This window comes from Fringilla coelebs, assembly GCF_963513975.1.
Source record: "Fringilla coelebs genome assembly, chromosome: 1".
In the NCBI taxonomy this organism is placed as follows: Eukaryota; Metazoa; Chordata; class Aves; order Passeriformes; family Fringillidae; genus Fringilla; species Fringilla coelebs.
In genome coordinates this window covers 24,560,546-24,571,309 of record NC_140028.1, presented here as the reverse complement: position 1 = coordinate 24,571,309, position 10,764 = coordinate 24,560,546, and the positions used below count along the sequence as shown (strand labels likewise).

At 47.5% G+C, this 10,764-nt stretch overlaps 1 protein-coding gene and 1 long non-coding RNA gene across 3 annotated transcripts; one reads left to right on the top strand and one right to left on the bottom strand.

The window, feature by feature from the left end:
* Positions 1-2,282: 2,282 nt before the first annotated feature.
* LOC311154160 (GSK-3-binding protein-like) lies at positions 2,283-4,155 on the bottom strand. Its single transcript, XM_084206388.1, has one exon. It carries the CDS (start codon positions 3,728-3,730, stop codon positions 3,116-3,118), a length of 615 nt encoding a protein of 204 aa, XP_084062514.1. The 5' UTR covers positions 3,731-4,155; the 3' UTR covers positions 2,283-3,115.
* Positions 4,156-4,261: 106 nt separating this feature from the next.
* On the top strand, positions 4,262-9,493 carry LOC311157215. 2 transcript variants are annotated; one of them, XR_014616398.1, is made up of 3 exons: positions 4,262-5,561; positions 6,838-6,894; positions 8,334-9,493. It is a non-coding gene; the product is annotated as an uncharacterized lncRNA (long non-coding RNA). The 2 variants fall into 2 exon arrangements; XR_014616399.1 differs by having other exon boundaries at positions 4,262-5,565.
* Positions 9,494-10,764: the final 1,271 nt, after the last annotated feature.

Sequence of the window (10,764 nt, the reverse complement as noted above, 5' to 3'; positions counted from 1 at the left end):
TGTAAAGGCCAAATGTATTTCCATTTTGTTTCTCTAAAAACCAACAACTGGTATTTGAGGGCTGGCACAGACTTAATATACTTAAGAAACCCACCTCTGAAACACAGATATATAAAAACTAGAAAAATTATTATTTCCCAGGTCAACACGTTTTATCTTGCTTGGGAAACAAAGCAGATGATGACTTTCATACCACAGTTTGTATGCTTGCATAGTGTAGCACAAGGCAAAGAAAAGGAGAATTTGCAGCAAATCAACAAAAACCTTTTGGCAATACTTCAATTGTCCAACATCTTTTAAAATGTGTCTTCCAAAACCGAAATGAGCCGCGTTCGATCCGTTCCCTTATGAAGGAGTGACATGTTCTGTATTTTGAAGAAGACAAATATTTATATGGAAGATGTGACAAAGATGTGTTGGTGAGTTATGCAAGTTATCTGAAACAAGGGCCAAAATTCCTTTTACTGAATCATCACACACTCTGCATAACACTTAGCTTCCTATAACCCTGTCCATATATACATCTCCCAGCCTTGCACAAAGGAGAAAGTAAAAGCTATTTTAGAAGTAATTTAGGAAGCTTAAAAACCAGCCAGTCACAGTGAAATTTATTAGCATCTTTTCTACGCCTCACTTCAACTGCCACTTTATTGAAAAGTGTTATTCTAGTAAAATCCTTAAAAGGAATGTCTTGAGGCTTTCAATGACTACAAAGGACACTTGTAAAGTTAGCTGTTCTCATTAGTATACAGGGGCTAGGGTTTGGGGAGGAGGAAGGGGGGGAGGGAAAGGAGATGCAAAATCGATGCATAATTATCAGTGGTAAAAAGTTCAAGTCAAACTCGCCAGCTTTCAGAATTCCAGCTGACCTCCACCCATATATTTTTAACCATAATTAACCATTCAGGCTCTACCAGCTATGCCCAGCTTTTAGCTTGTTTCCTCCAGCTTTTTTTAGTAATTAAACTACCCATCCCAGGGTTCAAATTCAGCATCTGCACAGCAAATACCCACCTCCCTGAGCATCTAAAGGACAAATACAAGAATAACTAGTTCTTCAATTGTGGCTAGTGGTTATATTCTTTGGATCTGCTATTGAACTTTTTTTCCTGCAGAAACAAACAAGAAAATTGCAAATAAAAATTCATTTGAAGGATAACCTACACAGTACATCATTGTATTAGAGAGTAAGAACTAATGGCAGATCTGAATCTTTTCCAAGTTGTGCAAAATGCCACGAAAGCAGCACAAGTTATGAGAAAAAGGACTTCAGATGTTAGTAATTAGGGAGGTTCTAAAATGCACCAAACTTCTTTTTTGCATTTTACATGCTTTGATATGGAAAAACTGCATTCAACTTATAAATTAGTCAAGATAAAGCTAATAATAACATCACATACTGGTCCTAATGCAGGAGGAATTCAGTGAGACATCATAAAATGCTTCAGCATCAGTTTCTAGTAGCAGCTGTGGCAGAGAAAGAAATCTAAAATATTTGGTGGATTTAATATATTCATGAAAGAACTAATCACACAAGTAAACGTAGCTGCTCAAATTGCTCTCTTGGACAAAGGCAAACATCTTCCATTTTCTTTCATGTGGGATTGCTACCTTCTTCAAAGGAGAAGCTTTTACCTCAAATTGAGTGGGGGCTGGGAGATTGTTAAGCTCCAGTCTGTCTGATGTGCTCAGTTCTCATCTTGAAGCTCAATGACTCCTAAAAACCCAACATAGGATTTTACAAAGGAAGCTATTCATAATAGGTATTCAAACTTAATGACCAGCATTGAATTTTCAAATTCTGGTTTACAGATTAAAAAAAAATTTTTTTGATCGCTGTGTAGACCTCTTCTCTCTTTTCCTGAGTCTTCCCCCCCGTCCTCAGAGAAAGAAAAAAAAAAAAAAATCAAAACAACCCGAACAAGTGACCAACACAAGCCATGCTCCTTTCCCAGTACAAAATACCTAATTTTTGTTTCGGTATGATTTGACTTATAAATTCCAACAGCCACATTCTCGGCTGCTCGAAGGGGCGTCTCACGGCTCACGAATGAACGCTGCTGGCAAACAAAGGGGCTCAGTTGCATCTCCGTGCATTAATAACCGGTGTCCCACTGCATCAGACTATGCGGATTGTTGTGGGCATATTTTTTTTTTTTTTTTTTGCTTGCAAAATGGAGATCTTACAACTGAAAGAAGACCAAGGGGGAACGTGCCTACACAGTTTTGTTCTCAGGAACCAGAATTCATTTCCCCTTAACAATGAGACACAGACCCAAAAATAAAAACAAGACCACGTTTATTCAATACAGACAGGTTAATTAAGACAGTAAGTCCTGTAAATCAGGAACACATTTCAAACGCTCCGGTACGAAGTGCATATATTTAAAATCAACAGCTGCATCTTGTACTTGAGCCATTGAGTTTGTCGGGGAAGGGTGGATTCAGGGTTTTTCTTTTTGGTAGAAAAAACTTGTTTCGGCTACCTTATGTGAACAATGCATCTCAGGCTCCATTCACTCATTTGTTATTAAGTCCAGCTGCCTTCCAGCTTTGATATTCACATTTTTTAAAACTGCTTCATACAGTCACAACGAGAAATAATAACAATAAACGTTAAAATAACAACAAATAAACCCCCAACAAAAAACCAAACCAGCCCGGGAGGGGAAAGGAAACACCTCCCGCCGGGGTCAGCGAGGATTATTGCAAATGGCTCCTGGGAGACGGAGCAGCTCCGCGGCAGCGGGGGACCGGCGGCGGGGGGGTCCGCGGCCCCGGCCGGGCTGCCCCGGCGGGGGGAGGAGAAGGAGGAGCTCCCGGGGAAGGCAGAGGAGGGAGGGGGGCACAACAACAGCTCGGGGCGGGCGGCGTGCGCGGCCTCGCCGGCCGGGGCTCCACGGGGTCCGCGCCGCGGGTGACCTTGGGGCGGGGGGGGGCTCGGACACCCTCCCGCCCGAACCGGCACCGGCCCGGTTCGGCCGCCGCCGGGATACACTTACATCCTGGCGGAGCCCGCACCGCGCTCCCGCAGCCCGCCCGGCGGGGGCTCCGCCGCCGCCGCCAGCGGCCGCGCTCCTTCGCCCCGGTCACCGCCGCCGCTCGTCCCCGCCGGCTACTGCAGGGGCTGCACCGCCGCCGCCGCCGCCGCCTCGCCGTCCGCGCCGCCGCTCCCCGCCGAGGTGCTGCCGCTGGAGGCCGCGGATGCCGCCGCTGCCGCCGCCGCCGCCGCCAGTTGCAGCCGCCGGACGGCTTCTTTGATGAGGTTGCCGGAAAGGATGAGCTGCTGCAGGAGCCGGTGCGGGTCCTCCTCCTCCGCCGGCCCGTCGCCCGGCCCCGGCGGAGGCTGCTTCCTCCGGCGGGCGGCGCTCCGCAGCCAGCCCCGTCCGCACAGCTGCTTGGTCACCCGCTGCTGCCCGCTCCGGTCCGGCCGCGGAGGCTCCACATGTTGCGAGTGAGCTTGCGGCGGGGCCGGTCCGCGCGGCGCCAGCAGCCCGGCCCCGGCCCCGGCGCCGCTGCAGCACCGCGGCGAGTAGGGGGCGGCGCGGTCGCGGGCGCTGCCCGGCCCCAGGTGCTTGGGGGCGCGGGGCGGCGGCGGCGCCCGCTGGGCGCTCAGCTGCAGCACCTCGCCCAGCTTGGCCACCAGCGCGTCCACCTCCTTAGAGCCTGCCTGTCCCACGGCGACCGGGCGCTCCAGCAGCAGGAAGCGCTCGCCCGGGCGGCACGGCATCTCTGCCGGGTCCCCGCCGTGCCGCAGCCGCCGCAGCGGGACCGGGGCCGCCGCCCGCCCGCCGCCCCGCGCGCGCGCGAGCACACGCGGCTCCGGCGCTGCGGTCGCGGCTGGAGCTCGGCCCGCTGGCGTTGGTTTGTAAACAATGGGTGACGCGCGCGCCCGGGCGCCTCCCACTGCGCCGGCCGGGGGGGGGGGGGGGAAAGGGGGGGCGGCCCTCCGGACCAACCGCTCGCCGGCCGCTCCCGGGGCCGGTGCCCCGCGCGGGGAGGGCTCGGCCAACAGCGCGGGGGCGGCTTCCGTCGCCGGGCGCCGCCGGCCGGGCGAGGCCGCCCCGTGACCACCGAGGGCGACGGTGCTTGTCCCGTCCCCTCCCCCCCCGTCTGCGCGCCGCGTGGACCGGCCCGCTTTCAAACCCCGCACCTCGGGTCTCGGGGGCGGGGCCGCTGTGATTGGCAGGAGGGGGCGGGGCGCGCGGCGCGGCGGAGGGTCCCGCGCCGCCTCGGGACGATCGCTTGGAGGGGGCGCGAGGGGCAGCGGGGAGCGCGAGCGGCGCCCGGTGAGCGCCCGGCCGGTGCCGCTCCCGCCCCGCCGTTAACGGCCCGCGGGGCGCCGCTGCGGGCGCGCGCCGGTGCCCCCGTGAGCGCCCGGCGGTTGCGCGCGTGCGGCTCTCCCGCGGCACCGCGCGCCTGGAGAGCGGAGCTGGCGCTTCCCAGCGGAGCGCGAGCGGCCCGCACCGGCCTCTCGGGAGCGGCCGCGGCGCTGCGGGCAATCCCCGTCAGCCAGCGCCGCCTCCCGCGAGGTTCCGTGCCGGGATCGCGGCGCGTTCGTTCCGCAGCGCCCGGCTCTGACCCAGGCTCGCGCTCGGCGAGCGTCTTTGCCCTGCTCGCTGTGCCCGCTGCGTGCCCGCAGCCGGCAGCGCGTGGGTTTGCGGTTTAGTTCCTTGGCGTAGAATCGCCTTCGGAGCCTGCCTTTGCATCGCTAGGATTTGCACACGTGCAGCAACTCTGTGCAGGTGTTCCGTCGGGATTTCTCTCAGCCTGCGGTTTACTTCATCACCTGCATCAAGGTTCTGTCCTGTCTCTTCATGTCCCAGTCCCATTCCTTCCCTTGTTTCTGTCACTGCATCTTTCAAGCAGGGGCTAAAATTTCTATGATGAGCCTTAAAAAAGGTTTTCTGGGTGTTGGAACTCTGGGGACATAGTCCAGGACACGCTTATTCACGTGACGGGGCATGCGGTCGGTTCCGCTGGGAACAGCTTGTAAAGCGTAAGTTGCTCATACACACAACTGCTCTCACCACCGTGCCCTTGATTAATCAGTAAGCGGTTGGCAAAGGTGAGGCCATGTCCTTTGGTCCGTTTGTCCTCATGTTCTCCTGAGCTACTTCCACTTGCTGTACAGAGCAGGAGACCCTGTGCAGAAATGCACGTGTTTGTCAGCATGCCTGCTGTGTGCACATGGTACTGGTCACTCTAGCCTAGGTGTCCAAGCCCTTCACTACATCCCCTGCCTAGATTTGCATCAGCTGGGCATAAATCATGTTTTGTAATTGCATATTATTTTTTCGTGTGCATACTTAAGACTTTCTTATTTCCAGCACCTTTTTGGTAACTGTCAATTAAAACTCAGATCACATTTTTCTACAGATGATGAAAAAGTGAGATTTTGTTGCCCCCTGCCCACTCCCAAATATTTTTAAGAAAACACTTTCACCTTTATTCTTTATTTTTGTGGTATCTATTCAAAAGCAATAGAAGCAGGCCTACAGAGATGCAGTGGATGGATCTACTTCAGCTCCAAGGGAGATCTATATTCAGATCACTTCTGAGTAGGTAATCTGGTATTCTATACAAGCAAAACTGCAATAAACCAGTACAGCTTATTCCAGCCTTTTCTTCTCCCACAAAAGCAAAATAAGCTATACCAGCAAAAGCTCAGTGCTGCTTGTGATTACATCTACACCTGGGGCTTTCATGAGCCCGGGAATGATAATCGCAAATCGTGCTTCGTTGCATCCCTAACCAACGGCAGTGCTGGGAAAAGCTTGCAGGATCGTGCAGATCAGTGTCACAGATAGGGAGCTCAGAGCACAGTCATTCGCAGAATCCTGATGTCCTCAGATCTTTTTAAATGCAAAATTTTAGTGATGACTCGTTGACAATGGACTGAGTATCTGCTGAGGGTTTTAGGACTAAACATACTGCAAATGTTTACACAGAATGCTACCGATCAGGTTACCAGCTGAAGAAAATGAGATTTGTGGACATTCAGGAGAAGTGTGTTTCAGATTTTCCTCCTGGAGGAATTGGGAACCTCAGCCATTACTTAGGTACTATCTGCTCTTTTCACTGGAGGATGAGAGAAAAGCTGAAATGCTGGAGAAGATAGTATATCCCATATCTGCGGTTCTCCCTCAAAGATTTGTTGATGTGGGAAAACTGTACCAAAGAGGGCTCAATATGGATTTACATCGCAGTCATATCTGTGGAATGGATCTCAGTCTGTCAGCACCCAGAGACCTTTCTGGGGCTTAACCCCGATCCATGCTAGGGGCAGATCTAAAGTGTCTGCAGCCGTTATCAGTGTTCCGGGCAGAAACCAGCTCCTGAACAGCTGGCTGCTTGCTAGTGCCTCTCCAAAGAAATGAGAACAACTTCAACAAATAGAGGGGCTGTCATAGGTGTGCTGGTGTGGAGTTTGTGAGCGTAAGTGACAGGGTTGGCTGCCAGGTCAGCCCCAAAGAAGCTGAGGCCTTGTCAGTTGTAGCTATCAGGTCATTTGGCCAAGTCCTTAGTAAGCTATAGCTTACTTACTGTGTTCTCTTTTTAATTAGGAGAATCACAGCCTGGTTATCATACTTGGTCTTCTACTGCTGGAGATGAGCTCTGCAGCACTGTTTTTACTTTAGCAGTTTACCACAGTAATTGCAAGTAAAAAAATCCCCAAAACCCCGAAGCATAGAACACTAAGGATAGGGGAGGGTTTTTTAAAAATAAAAGTATAAAAGGAGTTGCAAAACTGTTGACAAAATTTTTATGACCCCTGACAGTATTTTTCTGAGAAGAAAATTACCATTGCTGCTATTCTTTTTTTTTTTTTTCCAGATGCATTTCTGTGTATGGTCTGCTGGGATTGCCAAAATTCTCATGGCAACTTGTCATGTAAGTTATTCTATTAGCAAGACATTATAGTTGAGAACAGTCATTGGTCCCTTTTATTGATTATTATTCACTTGCACTCTCACTTTATCTGTTCAAATGTTTAGAAAACAGTCTTTAAGATGCTTTTAGTAATACTTGTCTTTCAGAGATTCCTAGTAGAGGAATAAGTCAACTCAAAATCTGAGTTTCATAAACAAGTACTAATAACATTAATTTTGTGTCCATCTATAAAAAAATTGACATAATTTTATTGTGTTTCCTGAGGATACCTTTTTATTTCAGAATATCAAGGTCAATTTATATATTTTACCTTTTGTACTGATCCTGACAACATGGACAACTGGATTAATTCAGAGCTTTAAACCTGTTAAGGACAAAGAAAGAAAACCCTTAAATCCTTTGAAGTCTGCATTCCAGTGTAATCTCAGTCCTTTGACTACCTGTTCAAGATCATGCACATGTTCTAATCTGTTATAGGAGACCCTGTAACCCAGTCAATGTGAAAACTATAAATAATAGTTCATTTATGCAGGTGTTTACATTTCAAACCCTTTTGCTGGAGCTGCACGGTCTGTGATCTCAGACTTTGGCATGTGTAGAAATGAATCAGGTTGATAAATTCATGATAGAGACTATGTAGTGTTGCATCACAGTATTAAAGTATTTATAGTGTTGTTTACAAAACAGTAAGACAGCTTTGAACTGGGTGAACCCAGTGACTAGCAGGTCCTTTCCAGTCCTTTCTTTCTCCAGGCATTTCTCACATCCTTTATTTTCTACAGAAACTTCTGTAATATTTGTTAAATATGCAGAGCTTCTCTTCATAACAATAATGTCAATGAAGGGTGCTTGTGCAAAGTAAATGATTTTCCTGTGCACAGTTCAAATGCAGAATGCAGAGGCCAGAACACCATCCAAACAAGACAAGTTTAGATTCCCCAATAATTGTTTTGTAATCTGCATTTATAATAGATTTCCAAGAACAAAAGACATGCCTGTAGAAACAACTGAGGTTGCTAAGTGACACAAATGTATTTACTGTGTCATAACTTGCAAAAGCCAAGCACATTAAAACAAGAGCTTTAATAAGCAGCAGTGTCATGAATCTCACCTTGACTCCCAGGGCAAATATAAACCTGTTGGCCAACAGCTTTGCATGGTTTGGGATGCCCAGTCTGAGACCTTAATGGAAACAGGAAACATTAGTTGTTTTAGAAAATACAGACTTTCACTCTTAAGGAACTGAAATATGCATACTTTGTCCCAGTGGATGTTTGGGGTTTGTTTCTTTCATGTACTGTTTCTGTTTGTCCTCATTCAATTACCTAAGAATTTGTGTGTAGGGATACTGCTTCCTAACAAGGCTCTAAACTACAGTCAGTTGTGAGGCTGAGTTACTTCTTTTTGCTGAAGTTATCACTGTTTCTTATATCTTTTAGACACAAAAAACCCTCTCCAGTCCTTTGGAGACAGCAAAAATCTGGCGCCTTCTTTTGTCTTCTCACCTTCTTCTCGTGCCTGACACAGCAAACTGCTGCATTTCAGCTTCTCCAAGCAGTCAGAACACAGGGCCTCTTTGGAGGGACCACAGTAACATTCCTTTGGCCTGATAAGCTGATGCTGCTCTTTCCCTAAGCTGCAAAACCTCTTTTTTCCTCCTGTGGTACATACAAGCTGCAGTGGATGCCCTGTGCCTGCAGCAAATGTGCAGAAGTGGACAGTGCAGGAATTCTGCCTGTTCATTAGGAGCTGCCAGGCTGCCTTGCACAACAGCCTCTGCTAGTTTAGGAATGAGACAGGAGGCGTGGGAAAGGAGCCTACAGACGTCTCAGGGATGCACTAAACTACAGGGCAACCAGGTCTTTGTTTGTTTATTCAAATAATTGACTCACTTCCAGCTTTCCTAATAACTGGATTATATTTTAATGGTAACCTATATTGTAAGTAATGAGCTGGTGTAATGCATTGTGTGGGCTCTCATAGGTTTTCCATATAGGCAATATTCCTGAGAATAATTTCCATTTGTTCAATCTTTACAAATATTGAAATATGGAAAGCAGAGATGAAAACAATGTATTGAACCACTTGTAAAATGTCATTAAATGGACTTTAGGAACATCTCTTAAAAAATACCAGATTCAAGAGAAAAGCCCTTTCATCTTTTGTCTGCACATTTCTGTATATCCTGGCAAAATCCCTGTGCTTGTTTCTATACCTTCAACTGGTAATTGTTTGTTAACCAGACATGTCTCTTGACAGTTCTGTTAAAACAAGCCTCTCTACAGTGAATACTGAAAAGCCACAATCAATAAACTAGTATATAATGATTACAAGTAATGCATCTCGCTCAGCATGTAGGGCAAAAAAGAAAAAAAAAAGACTCCTGTCTAATTATATTTGAAGTAGACTTGTCTAAAATTAAGGGAGCACTTGTCCCACAAGGACTGCAGCCAATTCCACTGAATCAATGGAACCTGGGTAGGACTGCCAGCTTTCCTCATTGAAATTCCTCCTTCAAGCATACTTTTGGCATTAAGCCATTAGAAAAAGATGACTGCTACCTAAAAAGAAAAATGAAGACCAGGCACCACCTGAGATCTGACAGCTCCTTCTTGTTTTGAGTCTGAACTGTGCTGTTAGTGCAACTTAGGCCCTGGATTTGCTCCTCACAGAGGCATGATCAACCTTCAGTAAGAAACCTCCTGGGGCAGCTACAGTGGTTATAGACATGGTCACATTTCCTTCTTTTGCTCCCTGACCACAGCTCACTTTTTTTTCTTCTTCTTTTTTTTTTTTTTTTTTTTAATTCTTTTTTCTTTTTTTTTTGGGGGGGGTGGTGTTACTCATCTCATTGTGAATTCCCCAGCTTTCCTTCTTAAGCTAGTCCTGCAGAGCAGTGTGATGTTCACTTGTACTCATCTCTGCCATTTTTCCCTGTGAGAGAGATTAGTAAAAGATTTTAAAACCAACAAACTTCATTTTTCTCAAGACTTATTAGCCCTCTATAACAAGACAAATAGATCCAGCTTCTTGAAACACCTTTCCTTCTTTTCTTTAAAAATATTATGTCCATGACAGCCTGATTCCACTGCACATGCTCCTTTCTGTTTTACCTAAAATATCTAAAATAGTCCTTTTGATCTGTTTAAGTCCTTTTTTCTTTTTTTTTTTTTCTTTCTCCAGTAACTTCTAAGTATCCAAACACATTTCATAGAATCATGTAATGGTTTGGGTTGGAATAGACCTTAAAGATCATCTAGTTCCAACCCCCCTCCTGTGGGCAGGAGCACCTTCCATTAGATCTGGTTGCTCAGAGTTCCATACAACCTGGCCTTGAACACTTCCAGGGATGGGCCATCCACAGCTTCTCTGGGCAGCCTCTCCCAGTGCCTCACCACCCTCACAGTAAAGAATTGCTTTCTAAAATATAATCTAAACCTATCCCCTTTCAGTTTAAAGCCATTCCCCCTTGTGCTGTCACTATACACCCTGGTCAAATGTCCCTCTCCAGCCTTGTTTTAGCCCTCCTTGAGGTACTGGAAGGCATCTCTCTCAGCTTGTCCTCACAGGAGAGGCACTCCAGCCCTCCAGCCATGTTTATGACCCACCTCTGGACTTGCTTCAACATCTTCCTTGTGTTGGAGGACCCAGAGCTGGATGCTGTACTCTAGGTGAGATCTCACAACAGTGGAGTAGAGGGGCAGAATCACCTTCCTCGACCTGCTGGTCAGAGTGTGGCTTATTTTGAGGGGTTTGGGATTTTTGTTCTGCTATCTATTTTATCTTCCAACCATCTATTAGATTAGCCTGATTTTCCCTTTTTAAAATCAAGTCTATATATTTAGACAGTGAATTTCCCAATAGCAAAGT

Excerpts from the sequence above, each read along its gene's own strand:
- LOC311154160 (XM_084206388.1), bottom strand. The coding sequence starts at position 3,730 with ATGCCGTGCCGCCCGGGCGAGCGCTTCCTGCTGCTGGAGCGCCCGGTC.